Source organism: Balaenoptera acutorostrata, chromosome 1 (genome assembly GCF_949987535.1).
Source record: "Balaenoptera acutorostrata chromosome 1, mBalAcu1.1, whole genome shotgun sequence".
Classification (NCBI taxonomy): domain Eukaryota; kingdom Metazoa; phylum Chordata; class Mammalia; order Artiodactyla; family Balaenopteridae; genus Balaenoptera; species Balaenoptera acutorostrata.
Window position 1 is genome coordinate 32,743,341 of NC_080064.1, and position 23,986 is coordinate 32,767,326.

General features: G+C 52.9%; 1 protein-coding gene and 1 long non-coding RNA gene across 8 annotated transcripts; one reads left to right on the plus strand and one right to left on the minus strand.

Annotated features, from left to right (window-relative positions):
* Positions 1 to 246: 246 nt before the first annotated feature.
* Positions 247 to 13,546, minus strand: LOC130705704 (uncharacterized). Its single transcript, XR_009006041.1, has 3 exons — positions 13,396 to 13,546; positions 1,621 to 1,748; positions 247 to 367 (listed from the first exon to the last, which is right to left on the minus strand). It is a non-coding gene; the product is annotated as an uncharacterized LOC130705704 (long non-coding RNA).
* Positions 11,880 to 23,406, plus strand: MFSD2A (MFSD2 lysolipid transporter A, lysophospholipid). Of its 7 annotated transcripts, none has more exons than XR_003622385.2 (15): positions 11,880 to 12,115; positions 13,553 to 13,684; positions 14,865 to 14,989; positions 18,542 to 18,665; positions 18,776 to 18,854; positions 19,219 to 19,376; positions 19,831 to 19,921; positions 20,041 to 20,162; positions 20,385 to 20,468; positions 21,008 to 21,091; positions 21,185 to 21,297; positions 21,747 to 21,890; positions 21,981 to 22,157; positions 22,535 to 22,660; positions 22,938 to 23,018. XR_003622385.2 is itself a non-coding variant. In XM_007164710.3 (14 exons), the coding sequence occupies exons 1-14, from the start codon at positions 12,023 to 12,025 to the stop codon at positions 22,999 to 23,001; spliced, it is 1,590 nt and encodes a 529-aa protein (XP_007164772.1). In that variant the 5' UTR covers positions 11,880 to 12,022; the 3' UTR covers positions 23,002 to 23,406. The 7 variants fall into 7 exon arrangements, 4 of the variants coding, with proteins under 4 accessions (XP_007164772.1, XP_007164773.1, XP_028019652.1 ...); XR_003622389.2 differs by having other exon boundaries at positions 22,082 to 22,157; XR_003622386.2 differs by lacking the exon at positions 22,535 to 22,660 and having other exon boundaries at positions 22,082 to 22,157; positions 22,938 to 23,406.
* Positions 23,407 to 23,986: the final 580 nt, after the last annotated feature.

A 23,986-nucleotide genomic window follows, 5' to 3' on the forward strand; every position in this document is an offset into this window, starting at 1 on the left:
TCATCTACCAAGCACAGTGTCTAACAAATCAAAAAAAGTTAGTTTTTATTAACAACCGTGTGAAATACACATTGAGGCATCCAGATTTGGGTGGAGCTGTGATTGAGGAGTTATTAGTATATTAGTATAGAATATAATAAAGTCTATTAGTATAAATATGGTCACTGAAGTGGTGGGAGAGGATGGGGTAAATAGAAAAGAGGGTTAAAGGAAGAGGTCTTTTAAGGTCATGCTGAGGGGGAAATGCCCTAGAATGAGGCTGAGAAAAAAGCCTGAGAGCTGGCAAGGATCAAGCAAAGGGCTGTGGAGCAGGTGAGCTCAGAGACCACATGTGATTCCGGGGTTTCCTCCAGCAGCTTGCAGTAGCCTGGCATAGAAGCAGAGAAAGCAATCAGTTGGGTTTGACCCAGGATGAGGACACGGGAATGTGTCTGCAAAAGAAATGCCAGCCCTGTGGAGGAAAGACTAAGTAAAACTAGGAAGGGACGCTAGGTTGGGAGAGGATGGGGGTGTGTCAAGGGATGGGAGGTCCTGATGGGGTTGAAAAATAGGTGGCATGGACATGCAGACATGAGAGACCTGAAGAGAATTTGACATTTTTTCAGGGTGTAACCATGACTAGCATAAAAACACGGTCACCAAATTGTGTGTGTGTGTGTTTTTCTGGTTCTGCAGGACCCCAGCCTCCCTCAAAGTCCTCCTGGGAGCTCTGGGAATCCCAGGGGCTTCTCACACATGCCCGGAGAATTCACTCATGAGGCTCCCTCCTCGTTTTCCCCTTCTGCTTAGGATCTCAGTGGAACCATTGACTCTTGTCAATGCCGATGGCCAGTGAAAGCACTGCTGCTGGCGAAGCCCAAAGCGGGGCTGATGTGACTGCTGGTGCCCACCTGGCTCTGCACTGAGGCCACCCCTGCCCAAAGCTAAGAGCCTTAGTGTTGAGAGAAGCAGTGGTCAATGGCTCAGGGTTCTAGAGTCCAGGACATCTGAGTTTCCATCCTGGCTCTGCCACTAGCTCTGTGACCTTGAGCAAGTTAACTAACTTCTCTGCGCTTATCTGCAGAGGAGAGGATATTAAAGAACTTATTTCACGGGGATGTGGTGAAAATGAGAAATTCACTGAAACCACTTAGTACAGTGCCTGGCGTACAGTGAGTGGTTAACAAATGTTGGTGATTATGATTGTTGTTATTATAGTCCTTCTTGCATTCATTAACTCTTTTAACAAAATGCTCTCGGCATTCCCCCACATGTGCTCTGTGCTTCAGCCAAAATGGATTTCCTGACATTTCCTAGCACTTAGCATCTTGCCTCACCCCTCTGTGGCTTCATACATACTGTTTGCTCTGTCTGGTTGGCCCTTCACTCCTCGTCTGCCTGGCAAACTTGCCCTTCGAGCCCCAGCTAATGCCTGATATCCTCAAGGGACTTTACAGACTGGGTCAGATGCCTCCTCTGGGCTCGCACATGACCAGGGCAGTCTCGTTGCACAACTCTGGAGGGACCCATCATATAGACCCCCAGAATTGTGCAACATGGCAACCCTGCCCATATCTCTCCTCTGTTTCCCTCTATCATAATTTTTTTTTTATCAGATCCTTACTGTAATGATTTATTTACCTGTTGGTTTCTCCCTCTAGACCCTGAACTCCTTGAGGACTCTGCCTGACACAGAGTCAGGGCTCAGTGAATGCTCATCTGAATGAAGGGATCTTGGTCTCGTCCTTGCATCCTGGGGCTCCTGAACACTGGGAAGACAGAATGAACAAACATGAAACATGTTAAGAACTGAGCTTGCCCAGGAGGTTCACAGCCCTGTGTGTTTTAGGTCGAGGCTTTTTTAGGACAAACAGAGCTGTAAGGGAGGATGCAGTGGTCACAGTGGGGGACTGGAGCTGAGATGTAAAGAATGAGTATGTACTTGGAAAACCCAATGCCCCACACTTCTGGAATGCTCCGCTCTGGGACAGGAAGAATTCAAGCCCTCCATTCCCCATGATTTTCATCTGGTCCGAAGGGAAGGAAGTAATCATTACAAAGCTCTTACGGGACTTCCCTGGTGGTGCGGTGGTTAAGAATCTGCCTGCCAATGCAGGGGGCACGGGTTTGAGCCCTGGTCTGGGAAGATCCCACATGCCGCGGAGCAACTAAGCCTGTGCGCCACAACTGCTGAGCCTACGCTCTAGAGCCCATGAGCCACAACTACTGAGCCCACGCGTCACAACTACTGAAGCCTGCGTGCCTAGAGCCTGTGCTCTGCAACAAGAGAAGCCACCGCAATGAGAAGCCCGCACACCGCAATGAAGAGTAGCCCCCACTCGTCGCAACTAGAGAAAGCCCGCGCGCAGCAACGAAGACCCAACGCAGCCAAAAATAAATAAATAAATAAATAAATAAATGTATTAAAAAAAAAAAAGCTCTTACAAGGACATTAGATACCCAAGAGGAACTATCATAGGTTAATGCTCTTTGCAGGCTTGTTTTTATACCTGGTAGGCTGTGGCATAGCCTGAAACAAGAGGATGTGCTCAGAGGATCTGCCATTGTTCTAAAAGATAATTCGAGTTATCCCCACTATGGGCAGGGACCCAATTACAGGGCTCTTAGGAAAGTGTTTTTCTTCCTCAATATGGATTTAGACTACACTGTTGCTGAGAATAAACACTTGTATTTTATAGGGGTATGTGTGTAGGTGTGTATTTGATCTGCATTTAACCACTCCACCCCCACCCCGCCATCCCCACACACACCAAAAGGCCAAATGTGAACAATGAGGAGGAGGCATAACTTGTTACTTCTCATTGGTGGAAAGACTTTAAAGGGACAGGACACTGAGAATCAAAATTGCCAAACCCAGCCTAGGCCGTTTGGTGAAGGCTATTTCCTGTACCTTTGCATGCTCTTGCTGTGAAATTCGTCTAGTCTGAATAATTCAGACTTTGGGGAGTATTCTGCTGAGTGTTTCTTATCCTGTTGATTTGATCCCATGTGGCTTAGGGGGTGAGGTTTCCTGCACAGAGCCTAATGGAGGCTTTGTCCAATGGAGAACTGAAAAGGTGGTCTCTTTCTGTGGGTGTGAGGGAAGGAAGATCTGAGACAGGAGAATAAAGTTAGGAACTGAGTGTACTCATGAGGGGACATCCTGTTAACAGGTTTTCGTTGTTTTTCCCCTCGGGCAGTCATGTGTCATGTACAATTTTAAATGATTTTTCCCAGTTGTATTTCCCTACAGGAATTCCTGGTCCTTCAGTGAATTCTGTCACCAGCACGTGGGCCTTGCATTCATGGCAGCGTCGTGGAGTGAGCATGTCCAGCAGTGGGGCTGGGGAGGAGTCCTGCTGGGCAAAAGGCTCCAGAGCAGATGGGGGAGGAAGGGGAATAAAATGTGGAGAAGTCCATTGTAAGGGAGAAAGCAGTCAGGGTAAGGGGATGGACTTGAGCAAAGGCTTCGGTGAGCCCTGGAAATTACCTCTTCTGGGGTCCAAGAGCTTCAAGCCCAACTCCTGGCTGGAACAGAGGGTGGGGTGACATCTCGGGGAAAGGAAAGGAAAGGTGGGGGTGGGAACCCCTTGCTCTCACCCCATGGTTGCTATGAGATGCACCTGTGCTTCCTCACTACACTCTGCTCTGTGGGAAGGTCCTTGATAACAAGCAAAATAGATCCTGCCCACCTGAGGACACCTCCACATGCCACCTGCCCTACCCTTCACTTCTCATTCTTCCTGGTGACCAAGGAAGTCTTTGGCACCTCAAGGAAGGCTACTACCACCTTCACTTTGGCCTTCTCCTCTGGGAGGAGGAATTAAAGCTGAAAGTCTCCAGGAAGAGAAGTGGGGCAAAGGGAGAAACTCAAGAATTTGCTACTCTCCCTTCTGTAACCCCCTCCTCCCACCCAATGTAAGCCAAGAGCCTGGAGTTCAGAGGACAGAGATCACAGCTTACCACCTAAGGTTTAGTATTCAGCCCACCCCAGCCCCAAAGTACAGCTCAGAGCCTTGAACCCAGAGCCCAAACAAGCCCAACCCTGGTCCAAAGTCCAGCCCAGAACCCAGACCACAGAGCCCAGAGCACAACCTGGCCCAAATTCCAGCCAGAGCCCAAGATCAGAGCTCAGAACTTAGAGCTGGACCCTCAGCCTAGAACCCAGGTCACAGCCTAGAACCCAGAGCCAGAGGACCCAAAGCTCAGAGTCCAGAATTCAGGTCAAAACAAAGCCCAAAATTTAGAGCCCAGAGCAGCCTAGAGTCCAGCTCAGAACCTGCCCCAAAGCCTAGAACCCAGCACAGACTCATCTTAGCTGCAGAACTCAGAGTCTAACCTACTAGTTAGGGTGGCCTAGAACCCCACACTCAGCCCAGAGCCTAGCAGATCTTTGACGCTCCTCCTAGAGGCAGCCCCAAAGGCAGAGATCAAGACTGCAAGCCGAGGTGGAAGAATTCCAGATCTCAACCTTACTCCTGGCAGTAGGGAACAAGGAGCTGGTGTTTGTGTGTGTGGCAGGGGGAGTGTTCTGTGGTCCTCCCAGTCCTGGTCTGGAGGGTCCATCTTGTGGACTCAGATACCAGGCAAAACATGGCCTGGGGCTTTCTCTGCAAGGGCTGGCCCTCAGAATCCCAATGGGATGGGAAACAGAGTCCCACCGCTGCTGACTTGCTTTGTGACCTTGAGCAAGTTCCTTCCTTTCTCTGGTCTCACTTCTACCAGAAAGGAAATTAGGAAGCACTTTATGTAGACCCATAGGCCCAGAAACATGGAGGAAGGGGCTGTTACAGCCCCTTCACTCATTTAGTCTTTCACTCATCAAACATTTATTGAGGACTTCCCTGGTGGCGCATTGGTTAAGAATCTGCCTGCCAATGCAGGGGACACAGGTTCGAGCCCTAGTCTGGGAAGATCCCACATGCCATGGAGCAACTAAGCCCATGCACCACAACTACTGAGCCTGCGCTCTAGAGCCCACGAGCCACAACTACTGAGACCACGTGCCACAACCACTGAAGCCCGCGCGCCTAGAGCCCGTGCTCCACAACAAGAGAAGCCACCGCAATGAGAAGCCAGCGCACCGCAAGGAAGAATAGTCCCCACGTGCTGCAACTAGAGGAAGCCAGCGTGCAGCGATGAAGACCCAATGCAGCCATAAATAAATAAATAAATAAATTTAAAATAAATAAATAGGGGGATGAAAAGGTCATATTTGTTTTTTAAAAATTCATCTGGTCCTGGCAGTCCAGTAGTTAGGGCTCCGCGCTTCTACTGCTGAGGGGCTGAGGGCCCGGGTTCGATCCCTGGTCGGGGATCTAGGACACTGCAAGCCATGTGGAGCAGCCAAATTAAAAAAAAAAACAAGATTCATTTGTTGTTGGAGATTGGCTCAGAGGGGATCATTTAGTGCACTGCTGCAACAGTACAGGAGAGATGAGATGAGGGTCTGAGGATGGCTAGTGACAGTGTCATCTTTATAAAGTACAGATGTGGTCATTTTACTCCTCTGCATTTAATCCTTTGAATGGCTCCCCAGTGTCTTCAGGATGAGGATACAAGGCCTCTTTCCATCTTCTCAGCCTCAGGGCTTACCAGATCCCCAGCCAGCAAATGCCCAGCCAGTCCAAGCTGCTCAGTGTTCCTGCACCCACCATCCTCCAACACACTTCCATGTCTGTGGTGTTCCCTGTGGCTGGCCTGCCTTTCCCTGTCTCAGGAGCTCTTACTCATTCCTCAGGGTTTGGTTGCATCACCACCTCCTGTGAAGCCTTCGCAGACTTCTACCCCCCAAACAGAAGCTGATGTTTTCAAATGTGTACTCAGACAGATCTCTATAAGGCCTTTGTCACATCATTCCATAACTTAGTCTGCTTACACTTGTCTCTACGGTTAGATGTTACTTTCTCAGAAGATAAGATTATCCACGCTTTATTCATCTCTGTGTTGCTGGGTGGACACCGAATAGTCTCAGTGAAAGTACTGACAAGGCCACCTTTACAGCTCCTCCAAGTATCCTTTTTTTTTTTTTTTAAAATTTAAGACCCTCAACCTTTAAGTTTTAAACCCAGATCAGAAAGTGTTTTTCCACTGTCTATTAATCAAAGACATCCTGCCAATCAGAGGGATCAGAGGAAAGAAATTTACATTTTTAAAAATAAATTTATTTATTTTTGGCTGCGTTGGGTCTTCGTTGTGGCACGTGGGATTTTCTTTGCGGTGGCTTCTCTTGTTGTGGAGTACGGGCTCTAGGCGCGCGGGCTTCAGTAGTTGTGGCTCGAGGGCTCTAGAGCGCAAGCTCAGTAGTTGTGGCGCATGGGCTTAGTTGCTCCGCGGCATGTGGGATCTTCCCTGACTAGGGCTCGAACCTGTGTCCCCTGCATTGGCAGGCAGATTCTTAACCACTGCGCCACCAGGGAAGTCCCAAAATTAACATTTGTTGAGAGCCAACTGTAAGGTTTGTTTTGTACACATACATTGTCTCACCTGATCTTATAACAGGATGATCTGATAAATTACAGATCAGATAAATGAGGCTTAGAGAACTTAACTGACCTGCCCAAAGTCACAGAGCTGGCTAGAGACAGAGCTAGATTCAAACCCTGATGAGCCTGACTCCAGGCCACGCTCTCTAAGGGCCCCAGCTATGCTTATCTCTTACACCTAATCACCATGAGATCACAGGGTTACGTGTCTGAAGGTAGTCACCAAAAGACGAAGGTCTCTGCATGCCACAGTGGAAGTGGAAGCAGCCACTGCATGGTGCTGGGCTGTCCAGAGTGCTTCTTGTATAGATAGGTAAAAGGAGGTAAAAGGAGGCCCAGATGGGAGGTGGGACCTCAGGCAGGTTCTGCTTCTGCCACATTGGTCTGAGTCCAACAAGTCACTTACTCTGAAAGAGTCTTCCGGCTCTCAGAGGGTCAAGGCCAACAGACCAAGGCACAGCTACTCTGCAGGAATACGGAATGAGCATGAAGAGAAGGAGGGCAGAGGCCTGGCCAGCCTGTAAGAGAGCAGTATCACTCAGGCTTCAGTCCCCACCCCTTCTTCTGAGGCCAGGCTTTGGGCTTCTGCCCAGAGAGCACCTCACCTGATCTTGTACCCCGGAGCCTACCAGGTAGGTTGGTCCAGCCACTGGGGCTCCCTCAGAGCTGTGCCAAGGCGTGGCTTTCTGAGCCAAGGCTGACCTACCCAGCTTCTTCCACTCCATCATTCTCACGTCACCTCAGCAGTCAGAGTCTTCCTGGGAAGTAGGGCTGTCTCTCTCTTCTGGAGAGGACCTTGAACCTGGGGGAGTCGATGATGAGAAGATGCACAGGCACTAGGTAGGGAAGGGGGCACCAAGTATCCCAAGGAGTCTCTGGGCACTCTCCATGTCCCTCAGCCCCAACTGAGGCTCAGAAGTTAGACCCATCACCCAGCCCAGTCCTGAAGCCCGGATAGGAGGCTTCCCTGTGGAGTGATCAGCCTTGAGTTGGGGGATCAGCCTTGAGGCCTCTCCTGTCTCTCAATTGCCCAACCAACATCCAGGCAGGAACTGGTAGCCTCAGATGACTTCAAGGGCCCTCAGTTACTTCCTTCCCAAAGAGCCTCTCTTGGGACCCTCAAGAGTCCCTCCTTCTTACTTTCTGCCCTTCCATCTCCCCCCAGGGCAAACAAAAGGGCTAGGTGGGGGAATAGCCTCAGGCAATAGCTTGCCCAGCCCTAAGCTCTTCAACCTGGCCATTCCCTGGCCTCAGGCCTCAGACCACCACCACCTAGGGTATAAACTTACTAGTGGCTCTTGAGATAAGTATGTTCTAAGGCATGGGTTGGGCTCCTTTTCTCCAGAAGTCAGGGTGGTAGATCTGCCAGTTAGGGACTAAAGAGATCTTACCATTGGATAACAGGCTGCAAGCAAACTATCCCACTTGGCAACACTGGCATCTGACAACACCTTCACTTAGCAACAATCTCCTAGCACCAACACCCCAACAGCTCTACCTGGTAATCCTGCCCTGGAAGCATCCCACAGGGCTAGAAATACCACCCTGAATCACCATATATAAATCTAGCCCCTAGACATTTACATCAAATTTTCTCCCCTCTGACTTAAGTGGCCTTACTTTGTGTGGCTTCACCCAGGATACTACTAATGATGATGATGGTGGTGATGATATTAATGATGACGATAAAACTTTTTAAGTGCTTACTATAGGCCAAGCACTGTTCTAAGGACCCTACTTAATCCTCATGATAACACTGTGAGATACACAGAATTATTATCGCCATTTGACAGGTGAGGAAAGTGAGGCTCAGGAGATTTTGTAATTTGCCCAAGAGTTAACTGTATGGTAGAGATAGGCTATGAAGCCAGGTGACCTGTCCTTTGAATCTTTGCACTTAATTCTGCTGCTCTGTCTCCCAAGAAGATCAGGGGACCCGGTGGCCTTCCCCAAAGTCCTTCAGGGGAGTACGCTAGGGTATGATGAAGCCCACCAGGCTGGGCATGGTGCCCTGTGAGGGCACAGACAGGTGGAGAGCAACAAGGGGATCTCTGAAATGTATTAGTCCTTGACTGTGAGGCTGGGCTAGATCCAGAAAAGGTCAAGGTTGGCCACAAGGATAGTACCCCTCAGAGTGGGGAGCTGCCTTTCTGCTCCTAAGGGAGAAGCCCTTGTCCTCACTGCTATCCTAGATGAAAAGAATGTTGTTATGAAGAATGGGCCCAGGTCTCTGCTCCAGGGTCCTGAGGCTAATGGAGCTGATAAGGTTGCCCTCTGCCCACCTTGGACTGGAGCCTCAAGCAAAGCCTCTTGGGCCCCAGGCCTGGTGGTGTGGGGGAAAGGGGGTAGGAACGAGAGTAGCCAAGAGGGCCATGGAGACACGTGGTCAAGACTGTGTGTAGCCAGAGGACAACACCTCTAAGTGATGAGTTTACAGCCAAGCTCATGGTCTGAAAGAGAGGTCTGACTCTGGGTGTATAAAACTGGTTGCTGCTTTCCCTCTCTTAGCCTCAGGTTCATCATCTATAAAGTGGGGGTAATAAAAACTACCCTCCCCAGTTATGTTGTGAGTAAATGAGATGGTATATACCTAAAGCACTTAGCACAGTGCTTGCCCAGCAATAATTGCGAGCTGTTGTATTACCAGGGCCATGATTCGGTCAGTGGTGAATGAGTGTCTCTAGTGATGTGTTATGGGGCTCTGTCTTGACCAACAGGCTGGATGGTATAGTTGAAGTCGCAAGGAGCAGCCTGGATCTAAACTTACAGAAGGAGAGAAAACAGGGGGCAATAGAACCAGCATTCAAAACAATTTCGACAGGCTGGAATAAGCAAGATGACACTGTTGTTCTGTGAGCTTCAAGAAGGGGGAGACACTACACAAAGCAGAGGATGAGGGAGAGACCTGACTTGACCCCAGCTCCAGTGAAAAGGATCTGAATGATTTAGTTGACCACAACCTGATGGGAACTAATCATGGGAGAGAAAGGCTCCAAAGCCCAGCAGTCTTAGGCTGCATTAACAATGTGTCGTGTCCAGACTGGGGAAAATAATAGGCCTATTGTGCTGGCTTGGTCAGGCCATATCTGGAATCTTATACTGCTATGCTGGCAGACTGGAATCGGGCCAGGAGGGGGGACCAGCCCAGCCTTGGCTCCCAGGCACTTGTGCTAAGCACTTCCCCTGCATTTTCTTGTTTCATATCCAAAACAGCTCTATTAGGTAGTCACTTAATATCTCCACCTTATACACAGGGAGGTGAACTGAGTTGCCCAGGATCAACCACACAGCTAGTAAACGGAGGAGCCTGGGGCTTTTCTGAATGGGCTACCCTTGTGCTTGTGCCTGAGAGAGGCTGAGCAGGCATCACTGAACACATCTGAGTCAGGCCCCTGCTAGTCAGTGGGGATATGGCAGTGGAAAAGATGTGGTTCCTACCTTCCCAGAGCTCACGGTTTGGCGGGCGTCTAAATCACTTGTGATGTAGTGTGATCCCATAGGACTGAGGATGTTAGGGCTGGAAGGGATCCTACAGTCACCTCAGCCAACTCAAGCACAGAGAGGGGAAGAGACAGAACAGTGTCACACAGCTCATGGCAGAACCATGGGGGCCAGTGCAGGCCCTTTTCACGGTATTCAGCTGCCTCATCTTGGCTCTCTTAGGCTCAGCAGTGGCCAAGATCTGTGTGCCAAGATGGGGATCTGCTAGGGCAGATGAGGAAGCTTGGTGTGGCCATCCTGGGGCAGCCAGACCTCATCTCTCCTGCTGGCAATCAGGTTTTATGAAAGAAAAAAGGAAACTGACACTGAGCAACCACAGGCACAGGAGTGAGTAGCCTTTGAGCGTCCCAGCAACCACTTCACTAGTCAGTGCCAACTGGCCCCTTCCCAGCCTCTTGAGTGCCTGGGAAGCCAGGGGTGATGGTGACATAAGGGACCCAGAGGTGGTAGAAGACTGTCTTCTGGCATCTGGGTCTGGCCTCCCATCTTCTTCCTTTTTTATAAATTTATTTATTTTTGGCTGCATTGGGTCTTTGTTGCCTCATGCGGGCTTTCTTTAGTTGTGGCAAGTGGGGGTTACTCTTTGTTTCAGTGCACGGGCTCTAGGCACGCGGGCTTCAGTAGTTGTGGCACGCGGGCTCAGTAGTTGTGGGTCGAGGGCTCTAGCGTGCAGGCTCAGCAGTTGTGGCGCACGGGCTTAGTTGCTCCGCGGCATGTGGGATCTTCCCCGAGCAGGGATCGAACCCATGTCCCCTGCATTGGCAGGCCGATTCTTAACCACTGTGCCACCACGGAAGTCCCCCATCTTCTTTCAAGGACCAGATTATTCAGCACTCTTTCGAAACTTTCCTTGATTGTTTCAACCCAGAGCTTTGTATCTCCCAGGGCTTCTTTTTGGCCGTGCCACGCAGCTTGTGGGATCCCAGTTCCCCGACCAGGGATCCATGGATTGAACTCTGGTCCTTGGCAATGAAGGCACGGAGTCCCAACCACTGGGCCGCCAGGGAATTCCCTCTCCCAAGGCTTCTTCTTGGGGAGACAGGTTTAGCCTTCTCATAATTCTTGCTGAGAGGGATAGCGCGGGGCTGTGGAGAGGGAAGGATGTGAAATGGGGCAAAACCTTATAGGCCTGGCTCTGCCACATGAGAGCAGTTTCATTTCTCTGAGTTTTCCTTCCCTCAGCTGTAAAATGGGGATAATAATAGTACCACCCTCACACGGTGGTTATGGGGGTTGAATTAGATCATGTTAAGCATGAAGGAAGCTCTCCATAAAATGCCGCTGTTATCATCATTGTGTGCTAATGGCTGTGGTCCCGACTCCTCTCCACAACTTTAGGAGCTTCCTGCCGGCAGCGACTGCGACTGCGTTGCCTCGTCTTTCTCTCCCATCGCGAGGGCCCTACAGATGCCAATGTTGGGAAGAAGAAATGGTCCGTCTTGGGGGAGGGGAGAGGGGCGTCGGTTAGGAAAGTGTCAGCGCGATATCCTCCAGGTTTGGAGCAGAGGGAGACTCGAACTAACTCCAGACGTTAAAGGGGGCAGTGGGTTTCCAAGCCCCTGCCTTTCCTAGGCCTGGGGGTCGGAAGTCATGGGGTGTAGATCTCACTCAGGTAGAACTCACTCTGGGGGACATCGGGCAGGTAGGTCACTTTTAGCCTTGGACCTCAGTTTCCTCGTGCTTGTCAAGTGGGTCTCCGGCTTTAACCCCGGGTTTGCGCGGAGACGCGCAGCCGGATGCGGGTTCCAGGCTGGAGAACGTGGCTTGGTGGCACAAGCTGCAGAGGGGTTTGGGCCGGCGGGAGGACCGACGGGCTCCAGGATTGGCTGGCGGCGGTGTAGCAGAGCTCCAGGATTGGCCAGTTAGAGAGGGCAGGGCCCAACCTTTTAAGAGGCGCGTGGGGAGTGCAGTGAGCGAGTCAGCGGCATTCGTAGCGGCGGCGGCGGCTACAACTACAACGCGAGCCCGGGCGGAGCGGAGGCCCGCGGAGCAGAGGAACATCGCCGAGCAGAGGAGCATCCCGGCCTCCCGGTCCGGGGCGGCGTGGCCCGCGGCTCATGGCCAAAGGAGAGGGCGCCGAGAGCGGCTCCGCCGCGGGGCTGCTGCCCACCGGCATCCTCCAAGCCGGTGAACGCCCGGTCCAGGTGAAGGTGAGGGCCGGGCACCCCGGGTGGAGGGTCAAGGGTGGGCGGCAGGCTGAGGTGGGGGCGTCACGGAATAAACCTGGTTCTGGGACACCTTGCGCTAAGCCGGGAACAGGAGGACCCAGAGGCAGGAGAGGGCCCTGGGGTGCCCTGGAGGCAGGGAGTGATGGAGAAGCTTTGTAGGCGCCGGCCCCCTTTTGCCCACCTCCGACTCTGGGTGTCTCTGGGGAGCGGCCCCACCGGCGGCTCCACGTGGTGCCCGGCTCCGCTCTGCCTAGTCGGTTTCCGTTCCTCTGTGGCCAGCCGCTTAATTTTGTTGCCCTAGACGCCAGAGAGACCCCAGAAATCTGGGAAACCCACCTGGGTCCCAAATCTCTCATCCCCCTGCTCTCCACCACCACATGCTACGCCTGCTTCTCAACTCCGCTGTGAGGGCCGCTCAAGTTCATTCATAAGAGCAAGGGCTCTGCTCTTAAAGGAGCCGCATTCCGCAGGCGTTTGTGTGAGTGTAGGTGTCGGCCCGCGCGCGGCGCTTTGCGCGTCTTGACCTTCGGCCCCATTCCCAGCTCTCTGGACATAATGAAGGACCCAATGACATCAGGCGGCCCCAGGGAGGGATCCCAGGCAAAAGATATCCGCCTAGGAGGTGACTGCCTTTTCGTTTTAATTTTATTAACCGATCCTTGGAAGAAGCCTGGGTAAGCAATTATGCTGCTCCCATGTATGAGTAATCTACTTTCCCTGGGCAACCTTAACCTCCCTAGTGCCTCACCCAGAGAGGGTCCAGCCCTGCACCTAGAGGCCTTTCCTCCCTTCTCCAAGATCCCCTGGGAACTGGGGGAGGGGGACAGGGAGAGAGGGAGGGTAGGACAGCTCCTGGGTTTGCCTGAAGGTCTGGCTGCCTCCAGGGGCCAGGGAGGCTCTGGGACAGATGGAAGGAACAGCTGGGCCTACAGCCAGCTGGGCTGGGCCCTTAGGGATCTCTAGAGCCCTCACCCAGTAGGCAGGTTCACTAGCCTCTGAACCAGGGCAGAAGCCAGGGCTGGGCTTAGGCAGCTCTTGACGGCAAGAGGATTTTCAGGTTGTGGCAGCTGGTGCCAGGTGGGGACAGGTCCATTGCTGGAGCGTGCTCCCCCTCCAACTTGGAAAGAAACAGAACTGAGGCCTTGGGGGGAGTCATTAAGTGAAGACGAGCTGATAAGGATCTGGGTTTGGGGTGGGGTGGCTTAGGGGCTACTTCCTCAGTATGGATTCCCCTTTTCCAGATTTTTAAGAACAGAGAATACCTTTCATTTCTTGTGGGAAGTGAGCTCTCCCTGGGTGGGAATAGGGCAAGGCAGACTTGTTCCTCCTGGCAGAGTTCCAGAGTTTCCTGCCTCTGGAAACTTCTAGGATGAAGCCCTGGGTCGTGGATCTCTTTTCATTCTTTCCTCTTCTTCCCAGAAGGAATCAAAGAAGAAAAACCAGTTGTCCATTTGCAACAAACTTTGCTATGCAGTTGGGGGGGCCCCCTACCAGGTGACGGGTTGTGCCCTGGGGTTCTTCCTGCAGATCTACCTGTTGGATGTAGCTCAGGTGAGTGAGCTTAGCCCGCTAGGGCTCCTCCATCACCCCAAGGTGGGAGAGACTACGGACTCCAGGGTAGGGTCAGTTTCCCCAACTGTGAAATGGGACTGGGAATCCCTACTCTCCTGCCTCTCAGAGTCACAGTGGATGAGAAATAAGAAGGCTTTGGAGAGTATCCAGAAGGGGAGTCTCTGCCCCAGGAGTCTTACTGGCAAGGTCAGCTCACTCCTCCTTGCCTGGCAAGAGCAACAGAGCCTGGAGGGGTAGGCGGTGGTGTGATAGAATGGAGCCCGCTGTGATGTTCTTAGAAGAGACTGGCACACAATGCCCCCAGCTGGACAGCAGTAGCTGGCTTGGCTCAGGGGTTGGTGACTTTGCAAGCAAGGCATCTTGTATTCACTTAATAGATGGGGAACCCTAAGCCCCAGAAAGGACAAATGACTTCATTTAAGCAGCTAGTTTTTGAGCAACTCCCATGGGCCAGGCCCTAAATGGGGTGCAAATATGGGGAACCTGCTGTCAAAATGTAAAAAGTTAGAAAAGTCAGACTGGGGAAACTGCAGTGTGGGAGAGGCCTCTCCAGCTTCCTGGAGTGATAGTAGTAGTAGAGCCTTGATGGATGAGGAAGAGTCCAGAGAAACTGTCTATTTAGGCCTAGAAGGTTTGGGGGGAGGGGGATAGCTTGAATGGGTAGTGACAGTAACAGTCTACTTTTTCAACATTTTTTCTATTAATTCCTTTTTCCACATCCAAGATAGAGCTTGACCCTGTAAGACAGGGATCATAACCCCATTATACAGATGGGGAAATTGAGGGCCACTGCGGTGACCCAGCAAATGCCATTTCTGATATCAGGTGGTTGGGGCTTGTGAGAGGGAGGCAAGGAACTGAATTCTGGATTCATTCTAATTGATGGGAGTGTTTTCAAGGGCAGTGGAGGGGAGGACATAAGGGGAAATATCTGGGAAAGTTTCCAAGGAGACACACAGTGCTACTTCTATTGGGAAACTGTGGTTGTCATTATTAACAAGGCAAGTGATGATGCTTAAGGCCTGAGTGGGAGCAGTACAGGGTCCTAATGGCCAGGCTGAAGTGGGGAGGGAGCCCTGCTTTTGCCTGTCAGTGAGGGTGGATGTTGCCCATCAGTTGAAGGATGAGGGAGTCATCTTTTGCCTGTTCCCCATCCCAGGTGGATCCTTTCTCTGCTTCCATCATCCTATTTGTGGGCCGAGCTTGGGATGCCATCACAGACCCCCTGGTGGGCTTCTGCATTAGCAAATCCCCCTGGACCCGCCTGGGCCGCCTCATGCCCTGGTGAGTAGAAAATGCTCCTTCTGAGGTGGTAGAAGGCGGGGCTTCTGACATGTCTGCTACCCCGTGGTCCTTCCACATGGTTTGTCACAGGCTGGGGGGTGAGGAGAAGGAATGATGCAAAAACCCCAGCAAGGCCTCAGCTGCCCCAGGCATGGGCACTGGAACTCCTGCCAGTTCATTCCCAGGCTGGCCGAATTGCTAGACTGAGCAGCTTCCCCTGGCCCAGGCCCCATTCCTCCCCAAGGTCCTTTTCCCTTCCATGAAGCTGGAATTCTAACTTCTCCCGCTCCGTCACTTCCCATAATCGTTGAAAGGTTACACTCTGGAGCCAGCCTGCCTCAGTTTGAATACCGACTTCGCCACTTAGAGCTGTACGACCTTGGGCAAGACATTTAACATCTCAGCCTCAAGTTTCTTCATCTGCAAAGTGGGGATAATGATTATGCCTGTCTCACAGGGTTGTGGTGAGAATTAAATTTTTTAATACGTAATGTGCTTAGAACCATTTCTGGCACTTATTAAGTAATGTATAATTTGGCACCACTGCAGAGTGGCTCCTGGTGGAGGGGTAAGCGTGGAAGGTAAAACCGAGAAGGGACAGCATAACCTCTGGCTCCTTGGACCGTGAGAACTACCTTTTCCTTTGATACAGAGCCTACACGCCTCAGCCTCAGGCTTTGAGGCAAGTCTGGGGGAGGTGGTGCTACAGATCAGATGGCAAAGGCAGGCGCAAGGGACAGGCTGACAGGCCAGAGCTCTGGTTCCCTCCAGGACATCCTGCTTGGTGGTTGGGGGGCAGGGGGAGGACATGCCCCTTTCATCTCTAGCCCATCCAGGCTCGAGTGGGCGCCTTCCTGCCCCAGGGGCGCCCATACCTGGTCTCCGGCCTTCAAGGCCTTCAAAGCTCTTCCCACAGTCCCTGCCCCCCAGCACAGCTTCCTTTCCCACGAGGCCCCCCTCCCACTGAAATCCCGCCAGCCCCTGGCAAAGGCCCAGGTTGGGGCCTTTGATCCAAGCTTCAGGGCCAGGGGGCAGGAGAGTCTGCCTTACCTGCACAGGCTGCTGGGGCTCCCGGTGAGCCAGCCCCTGAGACGGGGCCTTGTACCCGCCTCCCTGGCAGCCGGGCAGGGGCGGGGCTGTGCTGCCACATCTCCTCATGAGACACAGCCAATGGCAGGCAGCTGCCCCGGCCAGCCTGGAGCAGCAGCAATACCAGCAGCCCGGGTTACTCCCAGTCACATTTGGTTCCACAGCCCGGCTGCTTGGATGGAGTGTTTGGTGAAGGCTGCCAGAGGAGCCCTGGTTCTCTGAGGATTTGGGAGGGGTGGGGTAGGGCAAGGGTGGGAGAGCAGAGGAAGCCCTCCCTTGGGGAGGTGAGATCTGAGGACGTCTCGCCCACGCAGGCGCGTGCGGCAACCAGCTTGGTGAAGTAGCTGAGGGCCCTTCAGGCTGCTTTGTGATTCAGCACATGGCCTCAGCTGTCGGGGTGGGAACTCCTGGCGATACCTCTGAGTGGTACCCCCAGCCCTGTCTGAGCGCATGCTGAGCGCTGGCGTGTAATGTGCATGACCCTCCTCTTCATCCACCCCCGTTAGGGCCTGGGACCTGGCACCCCTTCTCCTTTCGGTGTAGAAAGAGGCTGGGCCTTCCAGGGCTCATGAGCCCTGGGACCCCCTCTCCTCCCAGGCCTCAGACCAGCCCCTGCCCTCAGCCAGCATTTAAATCCTCCGTTTCAGACCAGGAAGACTGGCGAACAATTTCCTGGAGTTCCCGGCCACCGATTGAGAGGCAGAGTGTCAGCAGGGTCACTTGGGAGATGCAGCAGGGATGGATCTGAGGTCTGATTCCCAGCCCAGTGCTCTCGGCAGCTCCCTGAAGTCTCCCGCTGAGCTTTCCTGGTGTGATAATCACAGCAAACACTTGCTGTGTCCCAAGAACTGTTCTACATTTTAATATCAACTGAAGTCTCAAAACTACTTCAACCCTGTGAAATAGAGCCAAAGTCCTTACAATGACCTATTGGGCCCTACATGACCTGGCATCCCATTTCCTGTCCAACCTCGTTTCCTAATTCCATCTCCCATGCTCACGCCAGGCACTCTGGCCCCCTGGCCTCCTTCCTACTCCCCAGGCCTGCTGGGGCACATTTCCCACCTGAGCACTGTTGCCCCGCAAGCTGCCAGGCCAACTCCCTCCTCTCATTCGAGGCCCGGCACACAGGTCACCTTCTCAGTGAGGGCTACCTTGGCCACCTGGTTGTGAATTGTACCCACATACTCCTAATCCCCTTTAGCCTGCTTTCCTTCTTTTTTTCTACAGCACTTAATCACCGTCTACTATGTTATGTAGCTTTTTTGGTGTGTGGTAGAATACACTATTTAAAAATTTTTTAATTTACCATTTTAGCCATTTTCAAGTGTACAATTCAGTGGTATTAAGTATAGTCACATTGTTGTGCGACCATTTCCAGAACTTGTTCCAAACTGAAACTCTGTACCCGTTAAACACTAATACCCCATTCCTTCCTCCCCTCCAGCCCGTGGCAACCAACTACTTTCTGTCTGTGAATTTGACTCATCTAAGTGGGATCATGCCAGATTTGTCTTTCTGTGTCAGGCTTATTTCACTTAGCATAAGGTCTTCAAGTTTTAGATTGTAGCAAGTGTCAGAATTTCATTCCTTTTTAAGGCTGGATAGTATATATCTTATGTTTATTTTTTGTTTGCCAACCAGAATGTAAATCCACAAGGGCAATGACTTGTCTGTTTTGTTTACTGATACGTCCCAAGTCATTAGACTAGTGCTCAGCACAGAGTTGGCACTTGAATATTTCTTGAGTAAATGTTGAAGGTAAGGTAGGTGCTATTACTATTATCGTTTTACAGATGTGAAAATGAACCTCAAAAGTTAAATAACTTGCCCAAGACCAAGTTATTTATAGTTACTGGTAGAGCCAGAACTGGATCCCGGAAGGGGGGCTCCAAAGGCCTTTGCACCATGGTTCTCTGCTGCCTTTCTATACTGATGCCGTGAAGTTGGACCATCCTGAGATCTAACTAGGATGGTGTGGGACTCACACGTGGGGAGGCACGGGGCCCAGTCCTCCCCTGTGGCTGCTGCAGAAGGAGCACCTTCACCTGGAGCTGGCCTCCCCCACTCCTGTGTATGCACACATGGGTGAGATCCCACTGGGATTGCTCCTCCCCGCCCTCCTCCCTGCCCCACCGTCTGAGGTCTTGGCCTGCATTCTCAGCCCCTCAGCCCGTAGAAAGCCCCTGTCTTTGGAGCCTTCACACCTGGGGAGATGCAGGCAAGACTCAGGAGAGTCTGACCTCATACCCCATGCTCAGGATTGTAGGCTGGGGGCCCTGCCTCAGTGTGCCCTTCTGGGCTGGGCCATCAGTCCCTTCCCAGAGACCCTGGGGTGGGTGCATCCAGGGGGAGGAATTTCCTTCCTGCCGGGCACCCTGTGAGGCTGCAGAGCAGTCCAGCCTGGGCCCCGATCCTGGCGTTTTGGCATCCTGCCTCCACTCAAACCCTCCCCTTCCTCAGGATCATCTTCTCCACGCCCCTGGCCATTATCGCCTACTTCCTCATCTGGTTTGTGCCTGACTTCCAACAGGGCCAGACCCTGTGGTACTTGCTTTTCTACTGCCTCTTTGAGACGCTGGTCACGGTGAGTATGGGCAGGGGTGTGGGAAGTCCCTGGGGCCTCCGGGGTTGGTGCCCGAAGCCACATCTGTCTGTCCATCGTCTGACTGGCCGAGGGCCTCTCTTCCATGCCAGTGTTTCCACGTTCCCTACTCAGCTCTCACCATGTTCATCAGCACAGAGCAAAGTGAGAGGGATTCTGCCACTGCGTATCGTAAGTCTCCCCAGCCCCCTGATCCCACCCACTAGGGACCCAGGGGCCCCCACTCCCTGACCCTCCTACCATGTTTCTTCCCTTGTGGGCCCAGCTCCCTGCTCTTGGGAGTGGGTGTGAAACCATCTTAAAAATAACTTATTGCTCTGGTGAGACCAGGGAGGTGGAAGGACCAGGGAGAGGTCACATAGCAAGGCCATGAGTTTAGGCCAAGGTGCCACCTACCCCAGTACCCAGTAACCATCCTGTCTGGAGCTGCTACTATCACCTGTGGCTAGAGCTCGGCTTATATCCGTCTGACCTTCCTCCCTGGGGGCCCACAAGCCGTGCGGCCCCTCAAAAGGACTTACTTTTTCCTGCTCAGGGATGACCGTGGAGGTATTAGGTACAGTGCTGGGCACAGCAATCCAGGGGCAGATTGTGGGCCAAGCACATACACCTTGTGTCCAGGACACCAATGCTTCTACAGTAGCCTTGGAAGGTGCCAATCGCACGCAGAGCGCCACCTCGCTCAGAGAAACGGTAAGGCCCTGGCAGGGCAGGGGTGGGGGAGATGAGGAACGATGGGGTGATTTTGCCGTTATCCTCAAAATATTAATAATGGCTAGTGTTTGTAAATGTTGGGCATCTGTTATACAAAGTTTTAACATGCCCACTTTGCAGATAAGGAAACTGAAGCACAGGGAGGCTAAATGATTTGTCCAGGGTAATCGAGCTAGTGAGTTGCAGAAACTAGATTTGGGGAGATTTGAACTGTGGGCTGTCAGACTCCACAGCCTGGCCTTCTTAACCGTTTGTTCATCTGGACTTGGCCTTGGGAAGCAGCAGCAGGCCCAGGCTGATTTTCCCATTTCACAGATAGAGACAGTGAGGCCCCCAGAGAAGGGACTGATCCAAGGTCATTGAGTAGAGCTGCTGGGAGCTGAGATGAAATCAGACTGACTGTTTCTCTATGTCACCTTTACCCTCTTTACAGCAAAACGCATACCTGCTGGCGGCAGGGGTCATTGCCTCCATCTATGTCATCTGTGCCGTCATCCTGACCCTGGGCGTGCGGGAGCAGAGAGGTGAGGGGTCCTGGGGAGGGGTGCAGGCCCCCAGCGTGGGGTGGTTTTGTCCCTTTGCCTGGGCCTCAGGCTTGGGGAGGGGCCTTTGCTCCTGCCTCACTGTCCCCTCTGGCCCCCAGAACCCTACGAGACTCAGCAGGCCAAGGCGATGCCCTTCTTTCGGGGCATCCGGCTGGTCATGAGCCATGGCCCATACATCAAGCTTATTGCCGGCTTCCTCTTCACCTCCTTGGCTTTCATGGTGAGTGGGGCCCTGATATGCTCAGCCTGGGCGGGAAGGGGTATGTGGAACAAGGGGTGGGGTAGACCTCGGACTCAGGATGGGACAAAGCCCGAGGGACAGGTGGAATGGAGGCGGGGTGAGCAGAGGTCCCTGGAGCACGGGGAACATCATGGAGGCTCAGCCCCGACTACATCACCTGTTTCCTTACCTCTCTTCCCACCACGCTCTCCTGTCCCCCAGCTGGTGGAGGGGAACTTCGCTCTGTTTTGCACCTACACCTTGGGTTTTCGCAACGAATTCCAGAATCTGCTCCTGGCCATCATGGTGCGTGTGGGGCCCCCGAGGGTGGCCGAAGTGGCTTAGGCTGCGAGGTGGTTCTTTGGATAGCCAGAGGACGTTTCCCAGACTGGCCCAAGGTCATGAGGGATGAGGGAGGCTTCTCAGAACATTTGGATCTGACCTACCACTGCTTAGGTAGGACTATGAAAGAAAGAGTTTGGGTACATATATCAAATCTTTATGTTGTACACCTTGAACTAGTACAATGTTATATGTCAATTATATCTCAATTACACTGGGGGGAAGAAAAGAGGGTTTGGGGTTAGATATTCAAGTAGACAGCATAGCAAAAGCAAAGGTGTGGAAGCCAGAACTTCCGGAGCTCTGTGCTCAGAGAAGGCAGGAGAGGAGATTGGGACTCGCTCTCAGCTCCCCTGAAGAGCCATCGGGTGCCTGTCCTCAACTGTCCAGATGTTGTCATCTGTCTCTTGAGCAGGGCTGGGAGCACCTTTAGAGTCCCGGGCAGAGCAGGGGGGATTGCATGGCTCTAACCCACTTCCCTCTCCCCCTTTGCCCATCCACAGTTCTCGGCCACAGTCACCATCCCCATCTGGCAGTGGTTCCTAACGCGGTTTGGCAAGAAGATGGCTGTGTACATTGGGATCTCAGTGAGTGGGGCTGAAGGACAGGGCCTGGGCTGACTTGGGGGCTACTGATGGGAGCCTCCCAGCTGACTCGTATTCCTGTGCCCGCTCCCCTAGTCAGCAGTGCCATTTCTCATCTTGGTGGCCCTCATGGAGAGTAACCTGATTGTCACATATGTGGTAGCTGTGGCAGCTGGCATCAGTGTAGCAGCTGCCTTCTTACTACCCTGGTAAGTGTATATAGGCCCAGCTGGGTATGTTTCCCAGCCTCCCACCCCCCCTAGTTCTGAAGCTCCTTAGGGAGAATCCTGTGGGGGCTTCTCTCCCTGCAGGCCATTCTGTGGGTCCAGGTTGGGGGTGGGGCAGGTCTTCCCAGTACAGTTGTACAGGTTGTGAACTGCACAACCACATCCAGTCAGGGTGGGAAATGGGGGCTCAGATCTAGCCTGCACTCTATACTTGCCTAGCTGAGCAACTAGATCTGGGGCTACTTCATCTTGGAGGAAGGGGCCTTCTTTTTTTATTCACATGAAGTTGCCCTCTCCTCATTGAACTGTGTGTGAGCTGTGGGACTGCAAACTCTCAGAGGACCAATCTTATTGACACGGACCACGTGGGCTAGTGGGGGCCTGGGGTTGCTAGGTGGAAGGGTGCTCACGGCTGCCACCACTGTGTACAGGTCCATGCTGCCTGACGTCATTGATGACTTCCACTTGAAGCAGCCCCATATCCATGGGACCGAGCCCATCTTCTTCTCCTTCTACGTCTTCTTCACCAAGTTTGCCTCCGGAGTCTCCCTGGGCATCTCCACCCTCAGTCTGGAGTGAGTGGGGTGGGGGTCTGGGCAGTGCTGGGCAGGGGTAGGTCCCAGGTGTCCCATCCTCACCACTCCCCTAACCACTGGGTCCCACAGCTTTACTGGGTACCAGACCCGTGGCTGCTCCCAGCCAGCACCTGTCAAGTTCACACTGAAGATGCTGGTGACCATGGCTCCCATAGTCCTCATCCTCATAGGCCTGCTGCTCTTTAAGCTGTACCCCATTGACGAGGAGAAGCGGCGGCAGAACAAGAAGGCCCTGCAGGCTCTGAGGTGAGTGGGGAAGGGACAGGGAGGTGGACGAGGGGACATCATCCAGTCTAAGCCCTCGACTAGTGCCTCCTGGGGCCAAAGCCAGATTTGCCTTCTACACATCTTCCCGGGACAGCTCCTCTGCCCTTTCCCCCATCTGATTCATCACTGTGGCAGTCAACATTTCTTGAACACTGCCTGCCTGTGCTGAGTGGTTTTACATTTATTCATTCAACAAGTACTTAATGGGACGCCCATGTGCCAGGCATTGCTCTAGGGAATGAAACAGATAAATCCCTGCCCTCAAGGAGTTTACATTTTAGAGAATGTACTCATGATCTCCTATGGTCATCCAACAACCTTGGGTGTCAGAGATTCCTATGATTCCCACTCTGCAGATGAAGACACTGAGGCTTAACCAGGAAGAGTGACAAGTGATAAGGGGCAGAGCTGGGGTCTGAGCCCTGGTGTTCTGACTCCAGAGCCCGCACTCTTCACGGCTCTCCTGGTGTGCAGGACCTCAGGTGCGGAGGCCAGAGGGCAGGGTGGAGCGAGTTGTGCAGAGCTCATCAGCCCGCCCCGGGCCAGGGCGTAGTCCTGGGGCTTGGGATGCCTTGTGGGCTGCAAGGACAGCGAACAAGCCTACCAGCAGTTTCTGGGCTGAGAGTGGGAGTGAGCAAACTATGTCCTGTGATTTAGACCAGCCTGGCAGTCAGCTAAGACCTCAGAGCCAAGATCCTATGGGGACCAAGCAGGTGGGTAAGGGTGCTTCCTCCAGCCCGTCTCCTCTGGCTTTTGCAGGGAAGAGGCCAGCAGCTCGGGCTGCTCTGACACAGACTCTACAGAACTAGCCAGAATCCTCTAGGGCCTGCTGGGTGGCGCGAAGCCACCATGCACAGGGCCTGGGTCACCAGGCCACAGGAGGAATCCGGGCCTGCTTGCCTGCTCACTGAACAGCTGGTCTCCAGATGCCAGGAAGGGAGCCAAAGACTCGAGAGTGAGCGACCCAGGACGCCTCCTGTGCCCATCGTGAGGCGGGCTGTTCATACAGCCACCAGCCTCCCTCTGCCCACCCCAGGGGCCAAGCCCAGGGGCTGCTACTGTGAATATGCCACAAGGACTGATCGGGCCTAGCCCGGAACACTAATGTAGAAACGTTTTATACAGAGACTAATTAATAACTTAATGACCATGTACATAGCAGTGTGTGTGTTTGTATATGTCTGTGAGCTATTAATGTTATTAATTTTCATAAAAGCTGGGAAACGGAGCTGCCTGTTTTCTGTCTTTGTCCTGACAGCCCTTCTGTGCCAAGGTGCAGAGAGTGAGAGGGAGCGCTCAGCCGCAGGTGCCCTGGGGGGCGAGAATGTGTGTGGAGGTGTGATAACAGCATCAGCTAACATTTACTAAACACCTGACTGTACCAGGCCCAGGTGTGGAAGCTGTCCTCTCACTTTGCTGATGTTCTCACTTAATACTGGGAAGCATCCTGCTAGGTCAGGACTGTCCCCATTTTAAAGATGATGAAACTGAGCCCCAGTGTTGAGAGGGACTTGGCTAAACTCACACAGCCAAGAGAGACCTAACTGGAGTAACATCCCAGGTCTTCGAGACTCTAGTACCTTAACCACTACCCACTGCTCCCCTGTGTCTGAGAACAACCAGTTTGCTCTGCTCAGGCCTGCATGCTCTGCTTCCCACCCTAGGCTTGTCTGAGCATGTGGCGCTGGCTGTGCTGGGGCAGACTCTGTGACTGGGCCCCTGCGGGGTCCCCAGAGACCTGTGATTCTTCCTCCACCACTGACAATGACAGTGTTGGAAGGCGGGAATGTACCTAGCTGGGTGTATGT